The sequence below is a fragment of the Daphnia carinata genome, chromosome 5 (assembly GCF_022539665.2).
Source record: "Daphnia carinata strain CSIRO-1 chromosome 5, CSIRO_AGI_Dcar_HiC_V3, whole genome shotgun sequence".
Classification (NCBI taxonomy): domain Eukaryota; kingdom Metazoa; phylum Arthropoda; class Branchiopoda; order Diplostraca; family Daphniidae; genus Daphnia; species Daphnia carinata.
Window position 1 is genome coordinate 605048 of NC_081335.1, and position 26985 is coordinate 632032.

Genomic DNA, 26985 nt, shown 5'->3' on the forward strand with positions numbered 1-26985 from the left:
GCACAATGGTAACACTAACAGCTATTCACCACGAACGAATTCTTCTTCATTATTTTATGTTTTTAGATGTCCTTAATTCTTCTTCTGTTGCTCCCTTTCGACGTGCTAGCGGCCACTGTTGTCCCTGATGTCTGTGAGGATTACACGCCTTGCTCTTGCCAACAATACGATCCGTATGGTTTGATTGTTCGTTGCGGTGACTCGTTCGACCCCAATTCATCCATCACTAGCCTCGATGTCCATAACATTTTCAATCGCACCGAAGCCCTGCACGTGTTTTGGGTAGATATATTCTCCTTGTCACCAGAGGTCGATTCCGACGACTCAATCCGAATTCCAGCGGATGTCTTGAGTGAAAAGCGCGTCGATCGTTTAGGAATCAGTTGTTCAACATTTGTTGGCCATTTGATTTTGGAAATTCATCCGGATGCATTCCGTTCTTCCATCCATCAGATAGGACACTTCGAAATGGCTGGATGTGATTTTAGCCGATTAAATTTCAAATTCTTGGCAGATACGACGTCTTTGGTTAGTTTGAGCATTGGTCCTGGCCTGAACTTTCGAGGATTCCCTCCGTTGCCTTTTCTTGCACGGGTCACATCGTTAAGGATCTATAATTACCTGGACTTTCGGCACTGGAACCAAATTGCTGATCGATTTCCTCTCTTGGAATCGCTGTTTTTGGATGGAACTCAACTAGGAGATCGTTTGATAAACAAACTCGTGAGTTCTATCGCCTCTTCACCAACTGGAAGGCATTCACTTACTCAGCTGAGTTTGTGGGAGAACAAGCTCAGTCGTGTTCCAGAACACATTTCGTCATTTAAAAATCTAAGCTACGTTAATCTTTTTGGCAATGCTATCCGATTTCTTGCAAGGGGATCGTTTGCTTTCAATCCCAAAATTAAAGTGACGTTTCTCATCTTAATCAGAAATGCGTTGGAACGAATTGAGCCGGGGGCATTCCAAGGTGCCCTCATATGATTTTTAATCTATTTTTAATAGGATCGATTGTAATGGGATCGTTGTTCTCGTGCAGGTGATTTTTCTGAAGCTATCATTTACCTCGATTATAACCATTTGTCTCGGTTTGATTCTGCCGTTTACCAAAAATTGCTGGAACAAATGCAATCCGTGTCGTCGGCTGCTGGCATCCACCTTCGAAATAGTAACATTGATGACGTTGATCATTTCGTTTGTGTTTTTAGAGCCGTGCAAAACGCTTTTTAAAATCTGATGTTGCAATAGATCCTTTTGAATGTGGGGACTGCCATCTCGCATGGCTGATACGCGACAAGCCACACCTGCTGACACGCGTGTTCGGTGGAAGGTGTTCCAATGGGACGCAATTCGAGGATCTAAAACCCGAGGGATATCACGATTGTCTTTAAATTTGTCAAAATTGGCCATTCTATAATAATAAAACACATATGGCATCAAGTTAGCCATGGTGTAACTCTATTTGATTTCGTGGAAATCTCTCTGTTACCAACAGCTTCTAACTTGAATTTTGCATCAAAAGAATTTGTACCGTTGTTTCCGGTAATTTAACTCACGCTGGCTGTCGGTAACAAGGTGCCATAATTCCATATTCCTATTCTGCGTACTGTTCAAAACATTTTGCCTCCAGAGAGGATCGAACTCTCGGCCTTTGGTTTCCTAGTGATTTGTACAAGACCAACGCTCTACCACTGAGCTATGAAGGCTTGAAACCTAAATTGAATTACAAAACTTTGATAACTATTGTGTTCGGAACTCGACTTGTTGTTATACTTGCGTGAAAATACCTGGTTGAAAGCTCAATCGCCTCAGGAGACACAGTAGAATTATGGGTTCCATTTAATTTTGCAGAAACGAATATGTTTGAATTTATTTGTTCTTTATCATCTGAATTCTATTGCGTATTGCGTAATGACATGAACGCGGAGAGATCGCGAATGGCAAAGACTTTTTCACTTGAAACAATAACTGAATGACAAGAACGAAGAACTGCGAGTTAATTTAGTTGTGATAGATGAAACTTTTCCTGATCATCATGGAACATAACAAAACAGGGTTTGATTGAGCATATCGCCTTCTTAGCTCAGTGGTAGAGCGTTGGTCTTGTATGAAACGACAGCAAACCAAAGGCCGAGAGTTCGATCCTCTCAGGAGGCACAATTGCTATTTACGCATTCAAAGTTCCGTTGCATTTAACATTTTCTAGCATTTACAGCATAGGTGTTATCTGTAGCGGGGAAAACAAAAAGAGTTTTTTTGTTGCTTCGTACTAGCTAGCGTTTTATCTGTTTGATGTAAAGCTTATGGTATGTGTTTGTATGCCTCTTTAGCTCAGTCGTAGAGCGTTGGTCTCGTATTGGATTCTAGCTAACCAAAGGCCGGGAGTTCAATCCTCCCAAGAGGCAATTAATTTATTAATTAGCTTTCTATGTATGGAAAACAAACATTTCAATCTTGCTTATAGAAAGATTTGATTGAACGCCCATCAAAATGTAGAGCTATGATGTGTTGCTGAAACTTTCTACCGATAGCATATTACTTTACAAGTTTCAAAACGTGACATGGTTCTTACAATTGGCGCTAAGGATTTTTTTTAAATAATTGGATTGGAGTTGTGTCGCCTTCTTAGCTCAGTGGTAGAGCGTTGGTCTCGTATAGATTAAATAAGATAACCAAAGGCCGAGAGTTCAATCCTCTCAGGAGGCAATTTAATTACAAATATAGCTTGCATTGTATAGACAACAAACGTTTTAATCTTGCTTATGAGAAAATTTGATTAAAGGGAAAACTAGGGGGTTTTGCTCCGGTATTCTAGTGTTAGGGTATTAGTTTTTGAAATTCTACATCATATTTACGATTGGCGCTAAGGAATTTTTCGAAATAAGTATAATAATAATCGAATAACGTAGAGTCGTATCGCATTCTTAGCTCAGTGGAAGAGCGTTGGTCTCGTATCGATTAAGTAAGAAAACCAAAGGCCGAGAGTTCAATCCTCTCAGGAGGCACAGTCTAACATTTAATTGTGGTATTTTTTAATGCGTCTTTTATGACTGTCAAATGGCGCAAGTAACTCAATAGCGCCAAACACGATTGCCGATAAACAAAAATTCTCACGAATCAATCGACGCAAGGTTATATTTAAATTGTAGCCTTCTTAGCTCAGTGGTAGAGGGTTGGTCTCGTATAGATTAAACTAGACAATCAAAGGCCGAGAGTTCAATTCTCTCAGGAGGCAACGGGTGTAAATTAGAATTCGATTAATTATTAGAGCAAAGAAAAGCATGGATGATTTTGCGTGTATTTTGAAATCCGGAACGACAGGGGAGCGAATTATAACTGAGTGGACTCAAACAACTCGAAGACATAATGTTGTCTATCGAAACACAAGGTAGTGCAGGATAATTAATCATAATAATTGGAACTGTTTCTCATTCGGACAGGTAGGACGCTAGAATATAACATTACAGTTCAGGTTTACATTAAGCCTTGTACCAGTTGCTAAAACCTTGCGCTTGCTCCGAAGGACAGTTACGTTTGTCATCGGCCCATCTCGGTTCACAACAAAGACAAAACAAATACATTTATACAAATAAAAAATACAGCAATTCTTGCCTTCAGAGAGGATTGAACTCTCGGCCTTTGGTTATCTTGCGCTTGTTACGAGACCAACGCTCTACCACTGAGCTATGAAGGCTTATTTTTAAGTAAATGATGATGAAAAGGAATGAATAGATGTATTTGCCTCACGCTAAATTCTCAATTGAAACGAAATAATCTAGACTAGGGTTGACGTGTTGTATCGTTTTTTACCTCTCGGTTAATTCAACTTCTGTGTTACCTGGCAATGATCGGTATGAGTTCCAAAAAAATGATGCCTCCTGAGAGGATTGAACTCTCGGCCTTTGGTTGTCTCAGCTTGTTGCTACAAGACCAACGCTCTGCCACTGAGCTAAGAAGGCTGTTCAAAGCCTGCCTACATTCTCTTCAAATGCGTCGAATTAGCCAGGTGAAACTAGTTTAAAATGGTTTGACGCAATAAACTTAGCATTTAGCCTAATGAAAAGTAAACAGTAAAGGCCACAGCATCAGTAATGCTACATTGATTTTTCAAACAACGCACAAACCAAAGTAAACTGATAGACTATCTGTTTTGAGCCAGATAGCCGTTGCTTGGAAAACCAGCATTAAGCCGCCCAATCACAAACAAAATAACGACTGAGTGAGTAGGAATAGTCAACGTACTATTTCGTTATCTTTCCCTTTCATTTTTGCTTTTGCTATTTTTATTTTTATCTGTCTAGCTCATCAATCGATCATTCAGTCACGTAGACGCGCAGCATTCCTGCTGTGTAAACACACTTTCGATCTAATCATGACAAAACACTTAAACAACGCACTTAATCGCTGACCTTTAATCTAAAATTCCATTTGGCAATGACATTCAAATTTACCCCGTTTCTAATGACATCAAAGATTCAGTAAAGGGGTGGGCAGAAATTCTTCCTTTTTCTCGTGCAACGAAGGGAAGGGAACGAAAACGAATAGCGTTTTCACTCCCTTCCTTTTTCACCTTTCGCACGTGTCTTACTTCGCCGTCCCCCAACGAAAAAGAAAAGGTCAGTGACAAACATTTTTGTATTCAGTTAGTCACCAACATTGCAGTCATGCATTGCGTCATTGATAATCTAGCTCCGGCTTTGTGCAGAACTGGCACGTGCTGCGTCATGTTTGCTGGAGCAATGACGCTTAGTATACGGTTGCTGCTTCATAGATAAGACTAATCGCAGGTGATTTAGATTGTGCGCTATATAATTGAAAGCCTGAACATGCACTATATCAACACCAGTGCCTTCCAGTGCGAAGCGACTGCCTCGTTGAAGTTGACAAACAAACAGGCATTGTCTATTTTTTTAAAATGCCTTCATTTGTAATGTTCATATTTTGTGGCCTCTTAATGGTCTTAACGTTTAGCGCAATCGATGTGTCAGCAAATCCTACAGGTGCCCCGACTGCGGCCTGTGAATCTATGACACCCAATCATGATGGAGCTCCGTCTAACACTCCATGTCCATTTGAAGTCATTCTCAATCAGGTAAATGTTTGTTCGTTTAAAATTACCAAATGATTTTGCATCGTTTTTCATTTTACGTTTGATCGTACAGAATCAAATATTTTCTAATAGCAGCGTGAGGGTAACGCTTCAGCCATCCCTGCCGTCGGGATCGTTCAAAGGTAAGTGCCGATGCTTTCATTCGTTTTTAAAAATTAGATTATGGCTTTTCTGACCAGTATTTTCTTTGCAGGATTTTTGGTGATGGGCTTTGACAAAGTAACGGATCGCGTTATCGGAACATTTCAAATACCCCCATCATACACTTTGGGCAAAACAATTGATTGCAACAAGGAGTATGAGGTATAGTGAGTGGGAAACACGTAAGAATGATAACAAAAGGATTTAATAAATACTATTGCTTAATTTTCAGAATGCAGCAACGCACAAGTCTAACGACCCAAAGCAGAGTGTTACACTCGATTGGATTCCACCCGAAGGTTACGACGGTGAAGTCATATTCAAGTGAGTAGTTTGTATTGGACGCTACAAACAAAATTTGAGTCTAATGTTTTAATCGATACTCTTGCAGAACTACGTTCGTCGAGGAGTTTATCAAATATTGGGTTAAGCAACCATCTGGAATAGTTAAGGTTGTAGCGTCAGAAAATGCGGCGCCGGAGAGCACAACAAACGACGCAACAAATACTCCGGTATAGACGTTTTCTACAATCATTAATTTAATTGTAATTTATTTTTTGTTGTACTACTCTGCATAGCCCCCTCTTCTAGACGTTTACGAAGGATGTGGGGTATCCAAAGGATGTATTGCCACACCTGATGATTGTGTTGAATCGAAAAATTGTACCATGATGGCGACATACAAAAAACTGGATAACGATCTTCTTCAACTGGAAATTTACGGTGAAATCAAAGGGGACGAATATGTAGCTATTGGATTTTCTACCGATTCGGGAATGGTGCGCACCTGTCTTTATTTTGATGAAATTATTTTTGAATCATCCATGTTCTTTTCAGGGATCTGATAGTGTAGTTGAATGCGTCAAGTACCGTGACACCCTCAATGCCTATCAATCCTACAACACCCCAAAGCGGGACAATCAAAGGCTTTTGTCGAATGTAAATATGATTTACTATAGAGATATATATTGATTTCAGAGCTACAAATTTTAATTTATATGCAGTTACTGGGATTCGTTAAAATCAGTTCCCCTATGTACGTTGACGGTTACATCTACTGCAGCGTGCAACATCCTATTGTATTTAGAAATACCATCGACTTTGATCTGAATGAACCTCATTATTTATTGATGGCCACCGGACCCACTGGCAAAGGTACATACCGTAACAAATGAGTTGCTTTCTCAGAAATTATTCATCGAATTTCTTGAAATTTAGACAATATCCAAGAACATTCTGAAGAAGAAAAAAGTGGGATGTCTATAGATTTAACCAAAGATTACAGCGTCTCGTATTTTAAGGACTCAAGTAATGGAGAATCTTTTTTCTTTTTGCGAACGTTCTGTTCTCTGATTCTTATTCTCTTTTCTCACAGGAGTATTGAAACAATTGCATGGCTCGTTTATGGTCATCGCTTGGCTTATGGCCGCTTCAATTGGAGTCCTGATGCCTCGCTACATGAAAAAGACTTGGGTCGGAAAACAAATCATGAAAAAGGACCGCTGGTTTGTGGTAAGTTTGTTACAGTACAGCTGCATATCGTTGATGCTGTTACAATCCCGTTTTATCCGGACGACTACGCGTTTCTAATTTCAGTACCATCGAGGACTAATGGTGCTAGCCTGGACTCTGACGGTGATAGGATTCATCATCATCTTCATCGATGTCGATGGTTGGGTGTCGGAATCCGTCTCCGAGAATCCGCATCCGCTAATAGGGTGCATCACTACAGGTTGCCCGAATTTCTTTTTAATCTTTTATTGTTTGAATTAAATTAATTAACATGAATCTGATAATAGTTTTGGCGTTCATTCAACCTTTCATGGCATTAATGAGACCTTTGCCCAATGCGCCGAATCGATACATTTTCAACTGGGCTCACATGTTAGTTGGATACTCGGCGCACATTTTAGCAAGTAAACTACTATAACTTATTATTAAGTAAATTTCGATGGGCTTAAATTAATCTACTTTTAAATCTAGTTACCTGTATTTTTCTGGCGGTTGAAATGGATGAAGCCGAGTTACCCTATGAGACTTATTGGATCTTAACGGCCCACATTTGCTGCTACGTTGGCGTTCACGTTTTGCTTACCGTATGCTGCTTAAACATGCTGATTTATCGTTTAACAGTTTAGCTAATTATTTTTCGAACGTCTATATGCCAATTTTCAGTTCCTAGCACGAAGAAACGCGGATGCGCCTGATGAAATGAAGGACGGCAAACCGCGGTTGAAACAGGTATTTCAAATTGAAGTAGTTTTTGAAATAATTTAGCCATTTGTAGATGTCAAATGAATGTTGAACTATCTGCCACTCAATTTGGTAGGCTTCGTTCCAAAGGCAAATTATCATCGCATGTTACATCTGCATCGTCGTTGGACTGGGATCAACTGTCATTGCCTTCATTGCTGGGGCATAATATTTTTTTTTATTTCAAAGCAACTGAAGAACATAACCAATAAAATTGTTTTTGTTAAGAACCCCTTTGATTGTGTAGTTCAACCATAGTGAGCAAGAAATTACAGTAGCTTTCATCATGCTGTCCGTTCGCAAATTCACGCAAAATTGCGAGCTATTGCCTTCTGAGAGGATTGAACTCTCGGCCTTTGGTTATCTTTAAGCGAATTATCGTACGAGACCAACGCTCTACCTCTGAGCTAAGAAGGCGTAGAAATAGTAAGTTGTTCGACAAAGCAGCACCCGTTTTCGCTGCCCAGCTAGATGGAGCGTTGTCCCTGTCCATGGTTTGTACTGCGCACTACTGTACTGAATTATTCTCTAATCGTAGTTCAAAACTAATACTACTAACTACATACTTTTTAATTTGAATTGCCTCCTGGGAGGATTGAACTCCCGGCCTTTGGTTGTCTTTGGAAATGTACGAGACCAACGCTCTACCACTGAGCTAAGGAGGCGTTGAAATAGCAAGTTGTTCGACAGAACAGCACCCGTTTTCCCTGCGCTGCTAGGGAAAACAAACTTGGCGTCCTAAAAGTGATGCTGCTTCGATCATCATCACATAGTTGGGGCCATCTCCCTGGCCATCGTTTGCACTGTGCACGGCCGTAGTGAAATTCTTTTCAATCGTAGATCAAAAATAGTAGTATTGATTACATACTTATTTAATTAAATTGCCTCCTGGGAGGATTGCACTCCCGGCCTTTGGTTGTCTTTGGCGATGTACGAGACCAACGCTCTACCACTAAGCTAAAGAGGCACTTGATTTTGTATCAGACAATTAAGAAAACAAGAAAATGATGTAAAAGTCAAATGGCATGAACATTGCCAGCTAGTTGCTTTTGCCTTTTGTGCAGTGGTGTTGATACTTGAAAGGAAGAGGTTGTTCTTTCCTAAAATGTTAAGTAGCGTGAATTTCATGCTACTGCCTACTGAGAGGATTGAACTCTCGGCCTTTGGTTATCTAATGTTTCATACGAGACCAACGCTCTACCACTGAGCTAAGAAGGCTTGTTAAAGTCTTATCTAATTCTGTATCGGCTGGCATAGTCATTTCCGCAAGTATTCGTTCATCTACGATGATTTGCAGTTTGAGTTGCGATAAAAATTCCTTGCCGCTTTTTCGTTCCCCTTTCTCTAAGGTTGCATTTTTCACTCCAAACCCCACGTACGCCCTATCGCCATTTGGGCATACTTAACAAGATCATTTTATTTGTAAAAGGAGGCAGAGAGAATAAGAAACAAAAAGATTCTCTTCCCGTTTTTGTTTCAGAAATCGCTGGAAGGTGCCCTCAGGATGAAAACAAATATGGTTTTTGCCACGTCTGCTCTACTTGTCTCATTCATTGTCCAACTGTTCCCATTTCCATGTGTTCTACGAAAAGCTACTTCGCTTAGACGTCTTGGACATAACGTAGCAGTAAAAGTTTAACCGTTTTTCATTTCAAACTCGCTCAAAAACAGCATGCGGTCTTCAGATAAATATTTACCTAAATTTAGGAAATGTTTCAATTTTCAATGTAGTGATCCATTTACGTCACGCTTAAGAATCAGGCCTTGATAACATGCAAATATGGTAATGGCAGATGACGCTAAAGTCTAATGGACGTTCGACTTTGAAGAGATAAATGCGAGGATGAGTTATCACACGTTGCTTAACCGGACGTAAAGCAGGTAAAAATTCAAACAATGATCTAATTTTTTTAACTGGTCTCCATGACACTGTTTGCAACGTGATATGATTATGAACTTGGCTCGTGCGTGAGATGTTACAAAAAACAATCGCGGAGATAACACTAATCAAACATGGGTTCACGTAGGATAGCAGTGTGTAGAGGCTGTGAGTGTCATAAGAACAAAAGGTATGATGAAGAAGTATGTTGATTGTCAGTCTCGTTCAGTCTACCTAACAATTTTTTTTATGATTGTTTGGTGATAGAACATTTCGCTACTTGTCGTCTACCACAATGTTCGTCATTTATAGCCTTTTAGTGGTAATTACATATTCATCTGTGTGGATTGAGGTGACGGGTAGCTCTTCCGGTGCACCAGCCACCGCCTGTGATTCCATGACGCCTGGACATGGATGTTCTCCGATGACTGTTCCATGCCCTTTCGAAACTCTTCTCAACCAGGTATTTGAATTTGTAATGACAGCAATATAGACCACGTACAAACTATGCTGTCGTTTTCAGACTGAAATATCTTCTAGCGACATATTGGCCGTAACGATCCAGCAGTCTGTTTCATCCGCTCAATCATTCAAAGGTAAATTAGTAATTTATACATTACAAGACTAGCTTTTATATTGACATTATTTCGTATTTTATTTAATAGGATTTTTGATTATGGCATTTGATACGAAGACGGACGGTGTTGTTGGAACATTCAAAATTGCTTCGTTAGACGAGACGAGTAAAACTCTTGATTGCAGTGGGGAGTACGAGGTAAGTTTGTTGAATGTTTCAACAATAATTGTTGAACAACAAAGAATAAATCATTTTTTTTAAAATTTCTACAGAATGCTGCCACTCACAGAACGAGCAGCCAAAAGCAGAGTGTAACACTCGAATGGATTCCACCGGAAAGCTTTGACGGTGAAGTCTTTTTCAAGTACGATTCCACAGTTTCTTATTGGGACGTTGTTTTAAATATAATTTTTACTTATGGGATAAAAGAACTACTTTTGTCGAATCCTTTTGCGAATACTGGGTTCAAGAGCTATCGAAACAGACCGTCAAAATTACTCGCTCAGAAATGACCACACCCACGGCAAGTGAAACATCGCCGACCACCAAGGTACAATTTTTTTAATATTTTGACTATCACTAATACAGTCTTGTTTTGCCTATAGCTTCCAATGCCGGATGTTTATGCAGGATGTGGCGTATCCAAGGGATGTATTGCAACACCTGATGGATGTGTCGACTCGAAAAGCTGCTCCATGATGACGACCTATAGGAAAATGAACGACCGTCTTCAACTGGAAATCTACGGTCAAATGAAAGGGGACGAATACGTGGCCATTGGATTTTCTGCTGATTCAAAAATGGTGTGTACCCCATCAAAACATTTTTCTTCGTTAATTATTAATGGTGAGATTATATATTGAAAATCGTTTTCCCAGGGATCTGATAGCGTGGCAGAGTGCGTACAATATCGAAACGTATTGGCAGCCTATCAATCTTACAACACCAAAGACCGGAATAATGAACGGCTTCCTACGAACGTATAACTTAACAGCCTTGTGCATTTATCAGCTTTATTCACGACATGCTAAATTGCTTTCTCATCAACATCAGGTGGAAGGTTTCGCCTTGGATGTTTCTACGTTTAGCGAAGGTTACATTTACTGCAGCCTGCAACATCCACTAGTTTACCAAAACCATAACCAAAATTTTGATCTGAACGAACCTCATTACATTTTAATGGCGACCGGAGTTACCGGAAAAGGTATGTAGCCTCGTTACGGTAACTAATAGACGCTAGCATTTAAACCTTTCCATCTTTATTTAGATAACATCCAACAACACACAACAGAAGAAAAGAGTCGATTTTCAATTGATTTAACGAATGGATTCAGCGTTTCATATTTTAACCAATCGAGTAATTTAAATTCTATTATACGCTCTTTTGATTTGTTTAAACTCGGCTTTATCTTGTTTTTTACACAGGAATTTTGAAACAATTACATGGTTCTTTCATGGTCATCGCCTGGCTTATGGCCGCTTCTATTGGAATTTTGATGCCGCGTTACATGAAAAAGACTTGGGTCGGCAAACAATTTATGAAAAAAGACCTCTGGTTTGTGGTAAGTTTATTACACATCAACGGCGTTGAGGTAAAATGTTGAACGATTTGCTTATTTCTTTGTAAAATTCAGTTCCACCGAGGACTGATGGTGCTCGTCTGGACTCTGACGGTGGCCGGTTTCATCATCATCTTCGTCGACGTTGGAGGCTGGGTATCGGAATCTATCTCTGAGAATCCGCATCCGCTGATCGGTTGCATAACTACAGGTAACTGCTTATTTATACCGTTTTAAAGCTATTGCAATCAAATAAATTAATCGAATCGTCATTGCAGTTTTGGCGTTTATTCAGCCCTTCATGGCATTGATGAGACCCTTGCCCAATGCGCCAAATCGATATATTTTCAACTGGGCACACATGCTCGTCGGATATTCAGCCCACACATTAGCAAGTATTGAGTTCTATTTGTTCCATCACAAAAAACATTTTCTATATATTACTTTGTATGGCCACCTCTCGCAGTTACTTGCATTTTTCTCGCTGTCGAGATGGAAGAAGCGCAATTACCTTATGAGACATACTGGGTCTTAACAGCCCATGTTTGCTGTTACTTTTGCGCCCAGCTTCTGTTGACAGTAAGTAACATTATTCATACCCAAGAATCTCATTTAAGCTTTAGGATCATGATATTTCTGAACAATTGACAGGTTCTTGCACGAAGAAAGTCCGAAACAGTGCAGCACAAACATTCGGAAGACGAACGGGTAAGTTTCCATTCGTATTCAGCTTTACTAATCCTAGTCTACAGCACAATACTAAAACTGTTATTTAACTTGAAAAAAGGGCACATTTGGAAGGAAACTCATCCTGGCCTGGTACAGTTCCATTGTTGTTGCACTGGGCTTCACTATTATTGTGTTTATCGCTGGGCCATGATAGTATTAAGAGCAATCCGTTTGTGTTAATTGTACAACTCCTGTTATGAAACAGTATACCGTCGAATACAGTACATTGAATGTGAGACGGGTGTGGGATTTAATGGACCCATTGCACTGCCTTCTGAGAGGATTGAACTCCCGGCCTTTGGTTATCTTCGTTTGCTTACGAGACCAACGCTCTACCACTGAGCTAAGAAGGCTTATGTGGCCTAAACTTTACGTAAATATTGTTCTAGTATGATGCAATAGAAGATCAACCTCCATTTTTGTGAAGATTGTTCCAATGTTTGCGCGCCGTAAACACGGAGCCGTAAGTCAAAACACGACAGGTATTTAAAATAAGGTAATCAAAATATCGCTTTGTTTGAGCCTGATTATTCACTTTTCTTTTTTCTTTTGTTTCGTTACCTTGTTTATAAATCGATTTCTGCAAGTCATTCAGTTTCTGCTCTCAGACTCTTAGCTAGCTAAACGCTAGTGTTATCGCTGTACTTTGGGTAACAGTTTATACGCGTACCACCTGTGCTACTAGTGAAAGACGACAAAAGAAAATATCCGTCGATAGCTCAGTTGGCAGAGCGGTGGACTGTAGAGTTGTTTCACGAAGAAAGTAGAGCATCGTGAATATTCACGCAAGGTATCCATAGGTCGCTGGTTCAACTCCGGCTCGACGGAAAATTCTTTTTACTTTTTGTTTTCTGATGTTTCGTTTATTGCTCATTCAATTGTTAAAGTTAATTTGGGAAAGTGAGTTTGTTTCTTGTTGGAAGCCCCGCCTTTAAATTTTCCCCGATGAGTTTCCATTCGTTCATCTCCATGGACTCCGTGAGCGGGACATGGACGTGAAGGAAGTTGTTTCCCTTATTGGTTGGCTTTAGATTGATATCGTTGCCTTTGCACTTTGTGCGCAGTTTCCCTTTGTCTTATCACGACAATGGGACCAACAGTTGGTTCTAAGCTGCTTCCCACCAAACCCATTTTCATAGTCGTCTTCCCGGAAAAGCATCTGGAGATAAACATGCAAATCAGTTGAATAGGTAAACCATTCACCTACAATTCCAACCGATGCGACCTATTGCTCTGGTATACTTGAAATGACCTTAAGATTATGTGATCTCCACCCACATGTCATTTAAATTTTGTTAGGATAATTAAAATGAAATGAATTATGTTGCTTTAGAGATATACATTTTCGTTTTGGTATTGGTAATGATCTAAGGAAGGGTTCGCAAGTGAAAATTGTCCCTTACACCAAACGAGGACGAGGTCAATGGATGGATGTTCTAACCTATTTGATTTCCTCTTTTGTTTTGTTTTCTCTCCCTTTCCCTTAAACGTGTTCAGTATTGAAAAGCAATTCGGTGTCACTAGTCACGAAATGTCCTTTAGCCAGACGACTTGCTTTACTGCGTTAGCTGTGTTTGTTCTTGTACCATGTTTAACTCGACTAATTGACGCGAAAAGTGATGATGATGACGCATTCTTACACACCAACCGATCGGGGTTGGCTTTGAAGTAAGTTGTTAATTGTTTTTATTCAATCGAAATCTATTTAAGTAAATGTGTGATACGGTGTGTTAAGATCACGAGACAAGCGTCGGATCCTTGAAGAAGTATTCCATTCGACTGTCAACTATTTTAAATGGAATTTTGTTGGACGCATCTCTGTGTCGCTAATTGACGAGCTCATGAAATTCATCGATCCGGTTGTCAACCTGCTCTTACCACGCGGCGCATCCACTTTCGCTTCGTTTTTGCTCTCCGCAATCTATCGTAAATTACAATTCGCCATCATGTACTGGTTTAATAGCCTGTTTTTCAACCTGTGACAGTATTTTCGTGTAATTTTTATCATTTTTTTTGCACAATTTCATTTTATGTTACATGACTTAAACTATAGCATCATACATTTTTTCAGTAAACGTGAGACATTTCCTTATTCAAACTTGCCTCTCGTCTCGCTAAGAGTTTTTGAGTTAATCAAGCGCTTAAGAATTTTTTAATTTTGTTGTTGTATCAAATTGTAATTGTCAAGTCCCCAACTGCGCATGTTTAAACCAACGGGATATGTTTAATTATCATCGCCTTCTTAGCTCAGTGGTAGAGCGCTGGTCTCGTACATTCAATTCCAAAGGTAAACCAGAGGTCGAGAGTTCAATCCTCTCAGGAGGCACTAGAGAATCATGTTTAGCGGAATAAAAAAAAAATATCCCATGTTTAACTTAGCTACATATTTCGTTGAAGCCATGCCGGCCAGTTAGTTCTTAGTAGAAATGTGTACATTGAAATGGCTTGTAATTTTCGTACTGATAATTTGTTAACCATTTTGTATTCAAATCGTTTGGATATTTCAAGATAAGGAAAATCTATACCTACTTTGCCAAAAGAAGTAATGTGCCTTCTTAGCTCAGTGGTAGAGCGTTGGTCTCGTAATCAAGTAAGGTAAACCAAAGGCCGAGAGTTCAATCCTCTCAGAAGGCAGTTTGATGTTTAACTGTTCTTGATTTAGCACGAAAGTATTCGTTTAATTTCTTTGCAAGTCTTTTTTCAACTGGCTAGACACCGGCTAGCGGACAGCAACCATACAATCACTGAATTGAGAGTAAACATCAGGGAGACGAGAAGCACTCTTTCTGTTTACTCACTAAGCCCAGAGGATTAATGGGAACTGCTCCAAACTAACGTATAAAACATAAAGGGTAAGTGCATATTCATCGCCTTCTTAGCTCAGTGGTAGAGCGTTGGTCTCGTAATTGAATAAGGTAAACCAAAGGCCGAGAGTTCAATCCCCTCAGGAGGCAGTTTAATGTTCAGGTGTTCTTGATTTTCACGAAAGTATTCGCTTAAATTCATTTGAGTGTAAAATTTTTTTTGAACTGGCTAGACACTGGATAGCGGACAGCAATCATACAAGTTACGGTGAACAAACTTCAGGGGACGTGTAGCAAGGTCTTGGTTTCCTCACTACTTAGGAGGATCAATGGGAACTGTTCCAAACTAACGTTAAAGAGATAAACGGTAAGTTCAAAGACATAGCCTTCTTAGCTCAGTGGTAGAGCGTTGGTCTCGTAAAGTAATCCAGCCAACCAAAGGCCGAGAGTTCAATCCTCTCAGGAGGCAATGTTTAAAGCAATTGATTCCTGAAGCAAGAAACTAAACTTGTTTAATTTTTAATGCATTCTTGATAGTCTTTCCTAAACATACAAGGTAGTGCGATGGTGCAATGGACCGTGATGTGATTTGTGTACAAATCTTGTTGGCAATACCGGAACAACTATTCCACAAGGATACGGAGCCACCGCTTAAACATTCTTCAACTTAGTGTGCCTTCTTAGCTCAGTGGTAGAGCGTTGGTCTCGTAATGAACTATAGAAAAGTAAAAGTAAAGTGGTAAACCAGAGGTCGAGAGTTCAATCCTCTCAGGAGGCAATGGCGTAAGACTTACGCTGATTAATAATGTAACAATCAAGAAACCTGTTTTGAACACGGATTACCTCCATTGCACACCTGACTAGAACTTTCAACAGTAACTATGGGACAACATCTAAGGTATACAAGGTAAAGCTTATGATTTAAACAAGTGTGCCTTCTTAGCTCAGTGGTAGAGCGTTGGTCTCGTATTCAATTCAAGCGAACCAAAGGCCGAGAGTTCAATCCTCTCAGGAGGCAATTGGGTATAACTTTCACGCAATTTTAACTATCTCCGTTGCATATCAGGTTAATGCTTTGCGTTCTTGACTTTTCAGAGCTCATGGTACAGATACATGCGCCTCTTTAGCTCAGTGGTAGAGCGTTGGTCTCGTACGAAGCTGAAGATAACCAAAGGCCGGGAGTTCAATCCTCTCAGGAGGCAATTCAAATGTGTGATTATTACTCTTTATTTTTACCTAAGCTTTTAAAAATCGTTTATGTAAATTGAAACTTAATGCTACGATTGTTTGCTGCGGATGTCTGACAGATTGAAGCAGGAGCACGTTAAAGGCGTCAGCTTTATTCTCTTTAGCAGGGCAAGGAAAAACTAGATCCTCAAATTGTGTCAAACAATTAAGTGTTACCACGCCTCCTTAGCTCAGTGGTAGAGCGTTGGTCTCGTACAATGTATCGCTTAAGTCAACCAGAGGTCGAGAGTTCAATCCTCTCAGGAGGCATTGTGAAAGATTGATGACTGTTTTATTTTAAATGCGGAGAAACTGGCAAAACTCAATTGTTTATAGCATTATGGAGTTATAGCGATAAGAAAGCTGAAGGAATGGCCAACATTTTTACCTGTAAAACGATCGTCCGTCGAAAGGCGGTCTGTGTGGATTCGAAAATGGAACGCGCAATGGTTGTGGAGAAAATGGATTGAATCACATGGAATCTCACACTTGTCTCGCACTTGGAAAGGTAATAATCAGCTTTCAACGACGTTCACCACTTGAGCAATCACTGGAGCTTTGTCACGAAACGTCTGCTCGACAGTAAGTTCTCAGTTTTAATAACTTAAAGAATTTGAAACACGAATGCGAGAAAATGCACTTCGATAGTGTCAAACTAATTCAAGGATATAGTCTCAACAACAGAACTACGATTGATTACGATTAAAATCATAGAAAAATGGCACCAAGCTTCATTGCCTGCCGAAGTGTATTTTCTGGCCTTTATTCTCTCATCGGCGGTGTCAAGGTAATATCATGTGAGGTTTAATCACGATGACAATTAAAATTCTAGTTCGAGACGGCATTACGACAAAGCACTCCATTGTTCGACCGAGGACATACTGTACTATTTTTGTTTATCTCCTAATTTTCCCAGCAGCTGGAAGATGATTGCAATCCAACTTTGTGGCGGCTGGATTGATGTCGATAGCAATGCCGACACTGTTTCATCATGGATAACGAGCTCACCGTGAAAGAAAGATAGCTATTACAAAGTCGCATTGTTCAATGTTTGGGAAACGTCTCGTCCTACGCTAACGTGCATTCAAAGCCAGTGACTCAATGCATAATCTGAATCCACTTTTGTTTCAAAGGGGAAGTGAGATTTGAGTCCACACCAAGCATGAAAATGGGCATGCCACTAGTCGTACAAAATCACCGGCCATTTAGAAGATAACACCTCGATGCTGTTGTGCATACAAAGTTGCGTCCATGGTCTACGTGACCTGAGTGGAAACAGAGTTGAAGAACAGAAAAGTGGGACATACAAAAGCGTGACCGAGTGAGTGTTACATTGACGGATCGGAATTAATGCCAGGAAGATCTGCTTAGAAAAATGAGAACGTCTTCCACTCTGTCTGCTGTTTGCTACCTATGGATAATTGCTCTGGTTTGCCTGTGTTTACCGTTTGATTCTGTTATTGCCCACTCGAGTGGAGCACCGACAGCTTCATGTGCATCCATGTTTCCGGATCATGATGGAGGATCACCGTCCAATGATCCTTGCCCTTTCGATACAGTGACCAGTCAGGTAAGCGATTCTATTGCTTTGCTGTTTGCTACAGTACAATAATGCCTGTTCCAGGTGGAGATGTTCTCCAACGAGAGTTTGACGTTGACGATTCAAACTACATTGTCGTCAGGAAAGCTTTTTAAAGGTTTAGATTCATATTTAAATTGAAAGTGAAGTTATTTAAAATCCGCTTTTTGGTTGCGTACTTTTCCAGGATTTCTAATTATGGGGTTTGACTCTGTCACGGATCTTGTTATTGGAACGTTTCGCACTGGCCTTAGCCAAGGACAGAGCCAAACTGTAGGGTGTTTTGAAACGTACGATGTAAGTACTTGAAATATTTTAAACTCTCTGTATATTTTAGGCATTCTAAACTTTATTTATTATTCACAGACGGCTGCCACACACAGGTCGGCCACTGGAAAAAATTCAGTGAAGATCGAATGGATTCCACCGATAGATTTTGATGGTGTCGTCGTGTTCAAGTGAGCAAAAGCTTTCGCCAGCCGCAAGTGTGTTGCACGAGTATTAATTAAAATTTAATGCCATTTTTTCAGAACTACCTTTGTTGAAGCCAAGTTTATGTACTGGATAAAACAGCTTTCCCAGCAAGTGAAAATTACGCGCTCTGATACGACGCCCACCACAACAATTGACCCACAGTCAACTACCGAAAAAGTACAGACATTGTAATCGTTTACAACTCGTAAAATTTTTTTTTAATGACCTGTTTTCTACTGATCCAATTTTCTATTTAGCCGGTGATTCCAGATGTATACGAAGGTTGCGGGATATCCAAAGGATGTATGGCCTCTCCGGGCGGATGCGTCGGATCTAGGGATTGCTCGATGTTGACTACATACAAGAGAGTGGATGATAATCATCTTCAACTGGAGATCTACGGTCAGATCTCAGGAGATCAATATGTTGCTGTCGGATTTTCAACAGATCGAAAGATGGTATTCAAATAGATGTGCAAATCGAGTTTAGGCATTTTACATTCAATGTTTTCTAGGGCATAGATAGTGTTGTTGAATGTGCAAACTACCGGAACAAGCTTGGGGCCTATCAATCGTACAATACTCCGGATAAGAGCAATTTAAGAGTCGAATCGCAGGTAAGGACATCGTAGTTTGTTCAGTGATTTTTTAATTGCAATGCTACTTAATATCAGTTACCAGGCTTTAACATGACTTTGGCAGCCTTTAGCGATGGTTTCATTTATTGCAACGTCTTGCACCCCATCAGCTATACGATGAATAATGTAGCATTTGATTTAAGCCAACCTCATTACCTGTTGATGGCGACTGGACCTACCGGTGAATGTACGTTAGTGGATATCATATATTGTTTACAGAGAGTTGAATGGCTTTCATTTGTAACTAGATAATATTCAGGAACACGACGAAGAGGAAAGTAGCAGTTCATCCGTCGTTCTAACTAACGCTCTGTGCATCATGTATTTTAAGGAGGCATCAAGTAAAACTCATCCATTGCGCGATATTTCCATAAAAATTCATGCCCTTTTTGTGGTTCTGATAGGAGTGTTGAAGCAGTTGCATGGCTCTTTCATGATCATTGCTTGGATGATGGCTGCGTCCGCGGGCCTTTTAATGCCCCGTTACATGAAAAAAACTTGGGTTGGAAAGCAATTTCTGAAAAAGGATCTTTGGTTTGTGGTAAGCTGTTCATTGGACATTTCGTTAACTTATGATTTTTTAACGATTTTTGCCTCGATGGGTATTTTAGTTCCATCAAGGACTGATGGTGCTCGCATGGTGTTTGACGGTTGTCGGTTTCATCATCATCTTCGTCGATGTTGGCGGTTGGGTATCTGAATCCGTGTCGGAGAATCCACATCCGCTAATCGGATGCATCACTACTGGTATACGTTATCGTCATGAATTGTTCGCTAAACTGTTTGACGAGTATCATCTTTAACGTTTGAAATAGTTTTGGCGTTTATTCAGCCGTTTATGGCACTTCTGAGACCCTTACCGAATGCCCCAAACCGGTACATTTTCAATTGGGCTCACATGCTCGTCGGATACTCAGCCCACATCCTAGCAAGTAAATTTCACGTACAGCTCATTAAACTTCAGGTTACGTTCATAGGTCTACCCATTTCTACGTTTAGTTACTTGCATCTTTCTGGCGGTCGACATGGAAGAGGCCGAGTTACCTTATGAGACGTACTGGATCTTAACAACTCACATTTGCTGCTACGTTGGCGCTCATCTTTTATTAACAGTAACTTTACAGAAATAGTGCGTTTCGCATTCAGCTAATATATTAAACCTTAAAACAGTACTTGGCGAGAAGAGATTACAGTGCTACAGATATGACTTTGAAATCCGACGGCTCCAGAGATGACAAGGTATCATATTATCTACTATCTAAATCAAGCGGCTGGCTAAATTTTCTTTTCTTGTCCTTAAGGGCTCTAATTTTAGGAAAGGAATTCTAGCAGGATACGTCTGCATTATCGTTGGTCTTGGGGTAGCTGTTATTGCCTTCATTGCTGGGGCGTAGCTACTAGTTGTATAGCATAATACCTTCAATCCACACATCATTTAACTATCGTTCTTGTACTAATGTTCAATATCGCTTTTCCTCTTTATTAATTACTAACCAATAAACTGAATCAACTGCAACTTTTGTCGACAGACACTGTGTACCCATATCTATCTTTTCTTTGAATGACGTAGTAGTTGCAATTTCATCCTCTTTATTAGTGAAACTAGTGTTGCCTGCGTCTTTTGTATGCTGTCTGAAGGGACACCTTTATTCTATCTATAAAAAACCCGCCAGTTGTGTAATTAGTTGGTTAAACATTTACGTGGCCTACGTGCAAATGTTCTCTTGTCTAGGTGTATCGCTGATTGCTGAAACAATGGCATTCATTCATCTATCAACAAACACGTTTTCCTCCTGCGTCATCTTGATAGCGTATAAGCAGAAAAACAACCGTCATTTATATTCTTCTGGACTCCATACTTTAGAAAAGGCATTTCCTACAAAAGCATCTCTTTTTACTGTCAATGCAATTCATTCGTTTTTTTTTTAAGACAGGGAGTTAATAGTATCAGCAATGATTCACCGCCTATACCATAGCTTTTGCCTTCACCGGGGTTGGCCATACTGTAATCGCTTGCCACATCATCAACTTAGGTAAACTGTAGTTTTAACAATGCTACGTTTGTTCCTTAATCGTCTGATTATTTCTACACAAGATATGCGGTATTGGCAGCCATATATGAAGCGCAAGAAATGTTATGCTTCAGTCATTCTTTTTGGCCTATAGTACGAGAAATCAATATCAATCAGCATGAATTTCTATAGTAATTTGATGCTTTTAGCTACAGTTCAATTGTTGTGTTACGTTTCTGTTCTGGAAGCATATTCGAATGGAAGCCTCCTGGAGGCGTGCGCTACTATGACTCCCGTGCACGAAACGTTTGAGCCTAGTACCGAGTCATGCCTTTATGAAACAAGGCCATCCCAGGTATGCTAGATTTTAAAATAAATAACATCAAAACAATTAATCTAGCGTTATGTATTCTGTTCGTAGCTAACGGTTGTTCAAGGAGGAAGCATCAGTATTGATTTAAGGAATATCTCGTCCTATTCTTTCAGAGGTGCATTGCTTATGCTGCTTTTTTTCCCTTCTATTGATACTGACGTTTCAATTATTATCTGACAGGTTACATGACGATGGCTTTCGACGCTTCTAAACCTGACGATGCTGGACCAATCGGGACGTTTGGCATGCCAACTGACGGCCAACTATTGAGCTGCCCTGGTGGAGTTAACGTACGCTTAAACTCAATTACTACGGCTACGTTGTAATTCTATCTATATTCACTTCCTTGACGTACACAGAATACCATAACTCATAAAGATAACAACAGTATCAAGAGGAACGTAACGGCTATCTGGACGGCTCCTGCTGATTTCGTTGGCTCCGTCATCTTCAAGTAAATTTATTAGACTCCATTTTCTTGCACGAGTTCGCATTAATTTTATTCTTGTCTAAATGTAATTGTTCAGGACGACATTCGTTAGAGGGTTATCCGAATATTGGGTCAAGGTACCATCGGCTGGGGGTAACGTTACAGTATTCGCTGAAAGTACGACAAGCTCATCGACTACACCATCACCTACAACAACTACATCTCTGCCACCGGTAAGTCAAAATTGCTAATTAAAAAGCAAACCTTCTTAAAAAATCAGGCTTAAGTGCATTGTTATAATTGTTAAACATTTTTTTCCAGTGTGGAGCTGCATCCAGTCTAAGCCGTAGTTGGATTTGGGGTGTTATTCTACTTATACCTGTGATGTCCCGACATGCTTAGGAATTAACAGATAATAGTGTGAATTTTCGCCAATACAATCATGGAAGAATTTAGTTTTTCCGCCATTTGACTTTTAGTTTTTGTATTATGCAATTTCCAAAGTCCTCTTACAATACATTATTATTTACCACTTAGTTCGATTTATCGTTGGATTTACAGAATTTTTCAATAAATTATGCGTTCTTAATTTATAAAAAATAGTTACTACCAAATTACAGTCTCCTTTGTATGTTTAAACCCCTCTTTCTTAAAAACTCGGGATACGCGTTCGCGCAGTATCCTTTGTTTTATTGCGAAATGAGAGAGCTATACAGGTGATTTTTATGATTGTTTCTTTTTATTATTATTTTTTTGTATTTTTTTTCTTGAAGCTTTTGCTGATGAAGCGTGCTTGCTGTAACTCATTCGTCCGCTGTAATATTATCTCTATAAAAATTGTTTACTGCTGTCGCATCGTGCTTCATTTTTTGCCCGCTAGGCTACTTCACCTAGCGGTCAAATTTAAAGCTCGCATTATTTCCCTGTAAAGTGTGGAAGGCGCATTCAATTCTGTCCTGTCATTCAACAACTGAACAACTGAACAGGACTAAATATTCTAACCATACCATGGCTTCCGAAAGATACAGTTTCTCTCTTACAACATTCAGGTTCTATTCAATTGTATTTCTAGGTACATTCAGTGAGTTTTAATGTTTTTCTCATGTACAGTCCTTCAGGGAAACTTGTACAAATCGAGTATGCCTTGGCCGCTGTAGCTGCCGGTGCTGCATCAGTCGGCATTAAAGGTAAACTGAAATCATGGAAGAAAAAAGATTTAGCAAGCTAAAATTCCTTCTGTTGTAGCTGCCAATGGTGTTGTTCTGGCCACTGAGAAGAAACATCGGTCAATCTTGTACGAGGAACACAGTGTTCACAAGATTGAAATGATTACACCTAAAATTGGCATGGTGTACAGTGGCATGGGACCTGATTATCGCCTTCTTGTTCGTCAAGCAAGGAAGATGGCTCAGCAATACTGGGTGACTTATCAAGAACAAATACCCACTGCACAACTTGTTCAGCGTGTTGCCACCTTAATGCAGGAATACACACAATCTGGGTAAGTCTTGCTTGTTTACAATCAACTATCTAGTCATGGCTTGGAAACTACGACATTTAACTTTTTTATGCAGCGGTGTAAGGCCTTTTGGTGTTTCACTTCTCATGTGTGGCTGGGATGAAGGTCGCCCCTACTTGTTTCAGTGTGATCCCTCTGGAGCCTACTTTGCCTGGAAAGCCACTGCTATGGGCAAAAATTACATCAATGGAAAGACATTCTTGGAGAAACGATACAATGAAGAACTCGAACTCGATGATGCTGTTCACACAGCAATTCTCACCCTCAAAGAAGGTTTTGAAGGAGGCATGACAGAAGATAATGTTGAAATTGGTATCTGCAACGAGCAAGGTTTCCGTCGGTTATCTCCCGCTGAGGTTAAGGATTACTTGGCAAATATTGCTTGATCGTATGAAATATTTCTTTGATTGAAACATATGTCGAAAATAAAACTGATGGTTGATTAAAGAAAACTTCTATAATCCAAAACGAAAATTAAGTTATGGGAGCATTCCGGAAAACGATTGTGTGCAATGCTCATATATTTGCTATTCGAATTCCTCCACATTCACTTTATGGTACAAAATGGACCCTAAGAAAGTTCGATGGAAGTTTTATAGTTCTTCGAGTCATGGATTAAAGCCGCTTTTGTAGACGTTAGTACTATAAATCAGATTCTTTGAATGTTACGAGGTTCTTGTACTTAATGCCTTAATCTGTTGTGTACATGACGAAGGGTGTAAAATGGGTTTGCAAGGTTACATCTATATTGCAAAAAAAAAAATTGTGGGAAAAGGATTTCTATTTCCACATATCAGGATTCAGAAAATAGGCAACCTTGCACCCCATAAATGACTACCAAACAACGTTGGGCACTTGGGCTGCGTTCTGCAGCAAGCCGACAGAGAAAAGCACATTGAATTTTCTTTTCTCTGTTAAACAAAATCTTATACTTCATATAGTGGAATCGGAAAACTTTTCCAAATCAGTACGTTTTAGTCAATATGCCACCTGCCGTGGAAACAGTGCCAGTCGCTGGTGAAACTAACGTGTCTGAAAATTCCTCCTCGAAGCCGACTGTCGGCATCATCTATCCACCTCCAGAAGTCAGAAGTAAGTTTCTCTTTAAAAAAAAAACTGTCTTTTTTTCGTTTTTTAAAAATAATTTGCTTTGTAGATATTGTGGACAAGACTGCCAGTTTTGTAGCTAGAAATGGATTGGAGTTTGAAGCTCGTATCAGGAAAAACGAGCAGAACAATCCCAAGTTCAACTTTCTCAACACTGGTGATCCTTACCATGCATACTACCAGTATAAAGTCAAGGACATTAGAGAAGGAAAACTTGCTGAAGCACAACCGGTAACAACACCAGCAGCGCCAGCCCCAGCTCCAGCAGGGAAACCCCCACCATCAGCACCCACATCAGCTCCAGCTTCACTGGCACAACAACAGAAACAGCAAGAAATTTTGAAGCAATTCCAACAAGAAGCTCCTGTAATCCCGAAAGAACCACCACCAGAGTTTGAATTCATAGTTGATCCTCCGTCAATCTCAGCTATGGAGTTGTAAGTTTGTAGTAATCAATCATAATCAAAACTGTGATGTGACATCATTTATTTTGTTTCAGAGATATTGTGAAACTCACTGCCCAGTTTGTAGCCAGAAATGGTCGTCAGTTTCTCACCAGCCTGATGAACCGCGAGGCTAGAAATTACCAGTTTGACTTTTTACGTCCTCAGCACTCGCTTTTCCAGTATTTTACTCGTTTGCTAGAGCAATATACTAAGGTATTTTCGTTGCTAAACTATAGCGTCACAATACTTCGATAAATCTAAATAGTAATGATTCTTTATAGGTTCTTATTCCACCGAAAGATTTGATGACTCGTTTGAACGAGGGTTGCACCAACCCAAGTGTAGTCTTACAAGAAGTCAAACGACGTGCTGACTGGCAGCGTCATCAAGAGGCTCAAAAACGCCGTGAAGAAGAAGAAGCTGAAAGAGAGCGCGTCTCGTACGCACAAATTGATTGGCACGACTTTGTTGTCGTCGAATCGGTAGACTATCAACCCTTTGAAATCGGCAATTTCCCTCCACCGACAACACCAGAAGAGGTCGGCGCCCGCATTCTTCTTCAAGAACGTTACGAAGAAGGACAAGATGTTGAAATGCAACTGGAAAGCGATGAAGAAGACGACGAAGAAGATGATTCGGATGGAGAACAGGCAAAGCCACCACCTCCGCCAGGCGCACCACCTTCTCTATCGTTCAAGGGAGACGGGCAGCAGCCACCACCAGTGGCCCCGTCAGCCGATAACGTCATTGTACGTAAAGATTATAACCCCAAGGCAGTCGCCAAACCACAAGCCCGCCCGCCTGCTCCTGACGAGTACCTTATCTCGCCCATTACCGGCGAACGTATTCCGGCCAGCCAAGTGGCTGAGCACATGCGTATCGGTTTGCTGGATCCCCGCTGGTTGGAGCAGCGCGATCGACAAATGCAGGAGAAGATGACTCAAGAGTCCGTCTACGCCCCCGGCTCGGCTATCGAGAACAGCCTGCGCGCTTTAGCTGAACGCCGTACGGATATTTTCGGTGTTGGTGACGAAGAAACGGCCATCGGTAAAAAGATTGGCGAAGAAGAACGTCGCAAAGAGGAAACTGCTAAATGGGAAGGACAAACCCCTGCGCCGCCAACAGCCACTGGAGAGGGAGGATCAACATTTCAATCACGACCAGGCCCTCCTGCTGGTTTGGTTACGATACAAGAACAGATTGCCCAGATCCACAAGAACAAGGCACTGATGAGCGGCATGAGCGAGGACGATGACGGACTCGGATCTAACGGCGTCGTAGCCGCAGCTCCTCCCAAACCTCCTCAACAGTTGATGAGCATTCCACCACGACCGCCCGTCATGTTGGCCGCCCCACAACCTCCCCCTATGATGATGATGTCCATGCCTCAAATGCCCATGGCGATGGTCCCTCAGACACCTTTCCTTCCGATGCCGCAGTCCATGGGCATGATGCAAGGACAGGGTGTTCGAGATGTCATGGAAGAGGAGCCTCCATCGAAACGTCAACGCAACGAAGACCAACTGATGCCCGAAGAAGCCTTTTTGGTCCGATACCCCGGTCTTTTGCACTTCCACATTGGCGCTCCGGTTTACGCCGAGAAACCCGAATGGCGATTGCAGGGTCAGCAACTCAGCTTCTCTCTGTTGCCCACCGAGCCCATCTCTGTTGTCAAACAAAAGATCAGCGAAGCGACAGGCATGCCTCCAGCCAAGCAGAAACTCTTTTGGGAGGGACTCTACTTCAAGGACAATCATTCGCTGGCCTTTTACAACGTTACCCCTGACGCTGTTGTCCAGCTTCAGGTGAAGGAAAGAGGCGGCCGCAAAAAGTAAAACTTTTTGGAAAACCCTAAACCTTCATGAAACTTCATTTACATCAGGAACGTACCTTGGGGAAAAATTGCGTAATCGGAAAGAATTTTTACAACCATTTTGTTTCTCATCTGCGATGTCAACGATTCCTTCCTGGTCTCAGAAGTGGAAATATATTCATTCTCTTTCTACCCCCTTATCAGCTGTTAGGTGTTGCGTATTTATCGCAAGCTAATCTAACGCATTGGACTTCGAATGGACAGCGAAAAAAAAATGACCCATTTCATGTTGGTGCACATTGAAAATCTCCCTCCC

At 40.7% G+C, this 26985-nt stretch overlaps 7 protein-coding genes and 22 non-coding genes across 29 annotated transcripts; 21 read left to right on the top strand and 8 right to left on the bottom strand.

Annotated features, from left to right (window-relative positions):
* The first annotated feature begins 47 nt into the window (after nucleotides 1-47).
* On the top strand, nucleotides 48-1405 carry LOC130696745 (uncharacterized). The gene is made up of 3 exons (XM_057519848.2): nucleotides 48-970; nucleotides 1040-1168; nucleotides 1249-1405. The coding sequence occupies exons 1-3, from the start codon at nucleotides 67-69 to the stop codon at nucleotides 1389-1391; spliced, it is 1176 nt and encodes a 391-aa protein (XP_057375831.2). The 5' UTR covers nucleotides 48-66; the 3' UTR covers nucleotides 1392-1405.
* Nucleotides 1406-1621: 216 nt separating this feature from the next.
* Nucleotides 1622-1706, bottom strand: Trnat-ugu (transfer RNA threonine (anticodon UGU)). The gene is given in 2 exon segments: nucleotides 1622-1657; nucleotides 1671-1706. It is a non-coding gene; the product is annotated as a tRNA-Thr (tRNA).
* A 366-nt stretch (nucleotides 1707-2072) lies between these two features.
* On the top strand, nucleotides 2073-2157 carry Trnat-ugu (transfer RNA threonine (anticodon UGU)). Its single transcript is given in 2 exon segments — nucleotides 2073-2108; nucleotides 2122-2157. It is a non-coding gene; the product is annotated as a tRNA-Thr (tRNA).
* A 163-nt stretch (nucleotides 2158-2320) lies between these two features.
* Trnat-cgu (transfer RNA threonine (anticodon CGU)) lies at nucleotides 2321-2405 on the top strand. Its single transcript is given in 2 exon segments — nucleotides 2321-2356; nucleotides 2370-2405. It is a non-coding gene; the product is annotated as a tRNA-Thr (tRNA).
* Nucleotides 2406-2619: 214 nt separating this feature from the next.
* On the top strand, nucleotides 2620-2706 carry Trnat-cgu (transfer RNA threonine (anticodon CGU)). Its single transcript is given in 2 exon segments — nucleotides 2620-2655; nucleotides 2671-2706. It is a non-coding gene; the product is annotated as a tRNA-Thr (tRNA).
* A 212-nt stretch (nucleotides 2707-2918) lies between these two features.
* On the top strand, nucleotides 2919-3005 carry Trnat-cgu (transfer RNA threonine (anticodon CGU)). The gene is given in 2 exon segments: nucleotides 2919-2954; nucleotides 2970-3005. It is a non-coding gene; the product is annotated as a tRNA-Thr (tRNA).
* A 143-nt stretch (nucleotides 3006-3148) lies between these two features.
* On the top strand, nucleotides 3149-3235 carry Trnat-cgu (transfer RNA threonine (anticodon CGU)). Its single transcript is given in 2 exon segments — nucleotides 3149-3184; nucleotides 3200-3235. It is a non-coding gene; the product is annotated as a tRNA-Thr (tRNA).
* A 374-nt stretch (nucleotides 3236-3609) lies between these two features.
* On the bottom strand, nucleotides 3610-3694 carry Trnat-cgu (transfer RNA threonine (anticodon CGU)). The gene is given in 2 exon segments: nucleotides 3610-3645; nucleotides 3659-3694. It is a non-coding gene; the product is annotated as a tRNA-Thr (tRNA).
* A 178-nt stretch (nucleotides 3695-3872) lies between these two features.
* On the bottom strand, nucleotides 3873-3959 carry Trnat-ugu (transfer RNA threonine (anticodon UGU)). Its single transcript is given in 2 exon segments — nucleotides 3873-3908; nucleotides 3924-3959. It is a non-coding gene; the product is annotated as a tRNA-Thr (tRNA).
* Nucleotides 3960-4897: 938 nt separating this feature from the next.
* Nucleotides 4898-7720, top strand: LOC130696478 (putative ferric-chelate reductase 1 homolog). The gene is made up of 15 exons (XM_057519551.2): nucleotides 4898-5092; nucleotides 5163-5232; nucleotides 5304-5413; nucleotides 5484-5575; nucleotides 5643-5763; nucleotides 5830-6030; nucleotides 6089-6190; nucleotides 6256-6406; nucleotides 6470-6559; nucleotides 6627-6763; nucleotides 6848-6983; nucleotides 7051-7167; nucleotides 7235-7347; nucleotides 7427-7492; nucleotides 7581-7720. Exons 1-15 carry the CDS (start codon nucleotides 4916-4918, stop codon nucleotides 7671-7673), a joined length of 1776 nt encoding a protein of 591 aa, XP_057375534.2. The 5' UTR covers nucleotides 4898-4915; the 3' UTR covers nucleotides 7674-7720.
* Nucleotides 7721-7830: 110 nt separating this feature from the next.
* Trnat-cgu (transfer RNA threonine (anticodon CGU)) lies at nucleotides 7831-7921 on the bottom strand. The gene is given in 2 exon segments: nucleotides 7831-7866; nucleotides 7886-7921. It is a non-coding gene; the product is annotated as a tRNA-Thr (tRNA).
* Nucleotides 7922-8084: 163 nt separating this feature from the next.
* On the bottom strand, nucleotides 8085-8169 carry Trnat-cgu (transfer RNA threonine (anticodon CGU)). The gene is given in 2 exon segments: nucleotides 8085-8120; nucleotides 8134-8169. It is a non-coding gene; the product is annotated as a tRNA-Thr (tRNA).
* Nucleotides 8170-8386: 217 nt separating this feature from the next.
* Nucleotides 8387-8471, bottom strand: Trnat-cgu (transfer RNA threonine (anticodon CGU)). The gene is given in 2 exon segments: nucleotides 8387-8422; nucleotides 8436-8471. It is a non-coding gene; the product is annotated as a tRNA-Thr (tRNA).
* Nucleotides 8472-8637: 166 nt separating this feature from the next.
* Trnat-cgu (transfer RNA threonine (anticodon CGU)) lies at nucleotides 8638-8722 on the bottom strand. Its single transcript is given in 2 exon segments — nucleotides 8638-8673; nucleotides 8687-8722. It is a non-coding gene; the product is annotated as a tRNA-Thr (tRNA).
* Nucleotides 8723-9646: 924 nt separating this feature from the next.
* LOC130696479 (putative ferric-chelate reductase 1 homolog) lies at nucleotides 9647-12464 on the top strand. The gene is made up of 15 exons (XM_057519552.2): nucleotides 9647-9846; nucleotides 9907-9979; nucleotides 10049-10158; nucleotides 10233-10324; nucleotides 10390-10510; nucleotides 10566-10763; nucleotides 10839-10940; nucleotides 11014-11164; nucleotides 11228-11317; nucleotides 11386-11522; nucleotides 11595-11730; nucleotides 11798-11914; nucleotides 11986-12098; nucleotides 12171-12227; nucleotides 12307-12464. The coding sequence occupies exons 1-15, from the start codon at nucleotides 9679-9681 to the stop codon at nucleotides 12397-12399; spliced, it is 1758 nt and encodes a 585-aa protein (XP_057375535.1). The 5' UTR covers nucleotides 9647-9678; the 3' UTR covers nucleotides 12400-12464.
* A 52-nt stretch (nucleotides 12465-12516) lies between these two features.
* Trnat-cgu (transfer RNA threonine (anticodon CGU)) lies at nucleotides 12517-12601 on the bottom strand. Its single transcript is given in 2 exon segments — nucleotides 12517-12552; nucleotides 12566-12601. It is a non-coding gene; the product is annotated as a tRNA-Thr (tRNA).
* A 355-nt stretch (nucleotides 12602-12956) lies between these two features.
* Nucleotides 12957-13076, top strand: Trnay-gua (transfer RNA tyrosine (anticodon GUA)). Its single transcript has 2 exons — nucleotides 12957-12993; nucleotides 13041-13076. It is a non-coding gene; the product is annotated as a tRNA-Tyr (tRNA).
* Nucleotides 13077-14484: 1408 nt separating this feature from the next.
* Nucleotides 14485-14574, top strand: Trnat-cgu (transfer RNA threonine (anticodon CGU)). The gene is given in 2 exon segments: nucleotides 14485-14520; nucleotides 14539-14574. It is a non-coding gene; the product is annotated as a tRNA-Thr (tRNA).
* A 223-nt stretch (nucleotides 14575-14797) lies between these two features.
* Trnat-cgu (transfer RNA threonine (anticodon CGU)) lies at nucleotides 14798-14882 on the top strand. The gene is given in 2 exon segments: nucleotides 14798-14833; nucleotides 14847-14882. It is a non-coding gene; the product is annotated as a tRNA-Thr (tRNA).
* A 235-nt stretch (nucleotides 14883-15117) lies between these two features.
* Trnat-cgu (transfer RNA threonine (anticodon CGU)) lies at nucleotides 15118-15202 on the top strand. The gene is given in 2 exon segments: nucleotides 15118-15153; nucleotides 15167-15202. It is a non-coding gene; the product is annotated as a tRNA-Thr (tRNA).
* Nucleotides 15203-15436: 234 nt separating this feature from the next.
* Trnat-cgu (transfer RNA threonine (anticodon CGU)) lies at nucleotides 15437-15521 on the top strand. The gene is given in 2 exon segments: nucleotides 15437-15472; nucleotides 15486-15521. It is a non-coding gene; the product is annotated as a tRNA-Thr (tRNA).
* Nucleotides 15522-15726: 205 nt separating this feature from the next.
* Nucleotides 15727-15830, top strand: Trnat-cgu (transfer RNA threonine (anticodon CGU)). The gene is made up of 2 exons: nucleotides 15727-15762; nucleotides 15795-15830. It is a non-coding gene; the product is annotated as a tRNA-Thr (tRNA).
* Nucleotides 15831-15985: 155 nt separating this feature from the next.
* Nucleotides 15986-16070, top strand: Trnat-cgu (transfer RNA threonine (anticodon CGU)). Its single transcript is given in 2 exon segments — nucleotides 15986-16021; nucleotides 16035-16070. It is a non-coding gene; the product is annotated as a tRNA-Thr (tRNA).
* A 99-nt stretch (nucleotides 16071-16169) lies between these two features.
* Nucleotides 16170-16254, top strand: Trnat-cgu (transfer RNA threonine (anticodon CGU)). Its single transcript is given in 2 exon segments — nucleotides 16170-16205; nucleotides 16219-16254. It is a non-coding gene; the product is annotated as a tRNA-Thr (tRNA).
* Nucleotides 16255-16459: 205 nt separating this feature from the next.
* Trnat-cgu (transfer RNA threonine (anticodon CGU)) lies at nucleotides 16460-16549 on the top strand. Its single transcript is given in 2 exon segments — nucleotides 16460-16495; nucleotides 16514-16549. It is a non-coding gene; the product is annotated as a tRNA-Thr (tRNA).
* A 1039-nt stretch (nucleotides 16550-17588) lies between these two features.
* On the top strand, nucleotides 17589-20497 carry LOC130696477 (putative ferric-chelate reductase 1 homolog). The gene is made up of 15 exons (XM_057519550.2): nucleotides 17589-17849; nucleotides 17904-17976; nucleotides 18046-18155; nucleotides 18225-18316; nucleotides 18389-18509; nucleotides 18590-18790; nucleotides 18847-18948; nucleotides 19006-19156; nucleotides 19218-19310; nucleotides 19374-19510; nucleotides 19581-19716; nucleotides 19785-19901; nucleotides 19969-20081; nucleotides 20140-20208; nucleotides 20271-20497. The coding sequence occupies exons 1-15, from the start codon at nucleotides 17655-17657 to the stop codon at nucleotides 20361-20363; spliced, it is 1803 nt and encodes a 600-aa protein (XP_057375533.1). The 5' UTR covers nucleotides 17589-17654; the 3' UTR covers nucleotides 20364-20497.
* Nucleotides 20498-21108: 611 nt separating this feature from the next.
* Nucleotides 21109-22316, top strand: LOC130696734 (putative ferric-chelate reductase 1). Its single transcript, XM_057519835.2, has 6 exons — nucleotides 21109-21336; nucleotides 21403-21469; nucleotides 21535-21644; nucleotides 21714-21808; nucleotides 21882-22017; nucleotides 22106-22316. The coding sequence occupies exons 1-6, from the start codon at nucleotides 21160-21162 to the stop codon at nucleotides 22184-22186; spliced, it is 666 nt and encodes a 221-aa protein (XP_057375818.1). The 5' UTR covers nucleotides 21109-21159; the 3' UTR covers nucleotides 22187-22316.
* Nucleotides 22317-22689: 373 nt separating this feature from the next.
* On the top strand, nucleotides 22690-23755 carry LOC130696702 (proteasome subunit alpha type-2). Its single transcript, XM_057519795.2, has 4 exons — nucleotides 22690-22833; nucleotides 22895-22971; nucleotides 23030-23285; nucleotides 23359-23755. Exons 1-4 carry the CDS (start codon nucleotides 22793-22795, stop codon nucleotides 23687-23689), a joined length of 705 nt encoding a protein of 234 aa, XP_057375778.1. The 5' UTR covers nucleotides 22690-22792; the 3' UTR covers nucleotides 23690-23755.
* Nucleotides 23756-24129: 374 nt separating this feature from the next.
* LOC130696866 (splicing factor 3A subunit 1-like) lies at nucleotides 24130-26866 on the top strand. Its single transcript, XM_057519993.2, has 4 exons — nucleotides 24130-24395; nucleotides 24460-24847; nucleotides 24910-25069; nucleotides 25138-26866. Exons 1-4 carry the CDS (start codon nucleotides 24287-24289, stop codon nucleotides 26689-26691), a joined length of 2211 nt encoding a protein of 736 aa, XP_057375976.1. The 5' UTR covers nucleotides 24130-24286; the 3' UTR covers nucleotides 26692-26866.
* Nucleotides 26867-26985: the final 119 nt, after the last annotated feature.

Excerpts from the sequence above, each read along its gene's own strand:
- LOC130696745 (XM_057519848.2), top strand. The coding sequence starts at position 67 with ATGTCCTTAATTCTTCTTCTGTTGCTCCCTTTCGACGTGCTAGCGGCC. Across the intron at positions 971-1,039 it reads TGAGCCGGGGGCATTCCAAG|GTGATTTTTCTGAAGCTATC; the intron begins GTGCCCTCATAT and ends GTTCTCGTGCAG. Across the intron at positions 1,169-1,248 it reads TGGCATCCACCTTCGAAATA|ATCCTTTTGAATGTGGGGAC; the intron begins GTAACATTGATG and ends ATGTTGCAATAG.
- LOC130696478 (XM_057519551.2), top strand. The coding sequence starts at position 4,916 with ATGCCTTCATTTGTAATGTTCATATTTTGTGGCCTCTTAATGGTCTTA. Across the intron at positions 6,191-6,255 it reads ATCAAAGGCTTTTGTCGAAT|TTACTGGGATTCGTTAAAAT; the intron begins GTAAATATGATT and ends ATTTATATGCAG. Across the intron at positions 6,560-6,626 it reads CTCGTATTTTAAGGACTCAA|GAGTATTGAAACAATTGCAT; the intron begins GTAATGGAGAAT and ends CTTTTCTCACAG.
- LOC130696479 (XM_057519552.2), top strand. The coding sequence starts at position 9,679 with ATGTTCGTCATTTATAGCCTTTTAGTGGTAATTACATATTCATCTGTG. Across the intron at positions 10,159-10,232 it reads ATTGCAGTGGGGAGTACGAG|AATGCTGCCACTCACAGAAC; the intron begins GTAAGTTTGTTG and ends AAATTTCTACAG. Across the intron at positions 12,228-12,306 it reads AACATTCGGAAGACGAACGG|GGCACATTTGGAAGGAAACT; the intron begins GTAAGTTTCCAT and ends ACTTGAAAAAAG.
- LOC130696477 (XM_057519550.2), top strand. The coding sequence starts at position 17,655 with ATGAGAACGTCTTCCACTCTGTCTGCTGTTTGCTACCTATGGATAATT. Across the intron at positions 18,510-18,589 it reads CACAGTCAACTACCGAAAAA|CCGGTGATTCCAGATGTATA; the intron begins GTACAGACATTG and ends TTTTCTATTTAG. Across the intron at positions 19,311-19,373 it reads GTATTTTAAGGAGGCATCAA|GAGTGTTGAAGCAGTTGCAT; the intron begins GTAAAACTCATC and ends TGGTTCTGATAG.
- LOC130696734 (XM_057519835.2), top strand. The coding sequence starts at position 21,160 with ATGAATTTCTATAGTAATTTGATGCTTTTAGCTACAGTTCAATTGTTG. Across the intron at positions 21,337-21,402 it reads ATGAAACAAGGCCATCCCAG|CTAACGGTTGTTCAAGGAGG; the intron begins GTATGCTAGATT and ends TTCTGTTCGTAG. Across the intron at positions 21,645-21,713 it reads GCTGCCCTGGTGGAGTTAAC|AATACCATAACTCATAAAGA; the intron begins GTACGCTTAAAC and ends TGACGTACACAG.
- LOC130696702 (XM_057519795.2), top strand. The coding sequence starts at position 22,793 with ATGGCTTCCGAAAGATACAGTTTCTCTCTTACAACATTCAG. Across the intron at positions 22,972-23,029 it reads TGCATCAGTCGGCATTAAAG|CTGCCAATGGTGTTGTTCTG; the intron begins GTAAACTGAAAT and ends CTTCTGTTGTAG. Across the intron at positions 23,286-23,358 it reads CAGGAATACACACAATCTGG|CGGTGTAAGGCCTTTTGGTG; the intron begins GTAAGTCTTGCT and ends TTTTTTATGCAG.
- LOC130696866 (XM_057519993.2), top strand. The coding sequence starts at position 24,287 with ATGCCACCTGCCGTGGAAACAGTGCCAGTCGCTGGTGAAACTAACGTG. Across the intron at positions 24,396-24,459 it reads TCCACCTCCAGAAGTCAGAA|ATATTGTGGACAAGACTGCC; the intron begins GTAAGTTTCTCT and ends TTTGCTTTGTAG. Across the intron at positions 24,848-24,909 it reads TCAATCTCAGCTATGGAGTT|AGATATTGTGAAACTCACTG; the intron begins GTAAGTTTGTAG and ends ATTTTGTTTCAG.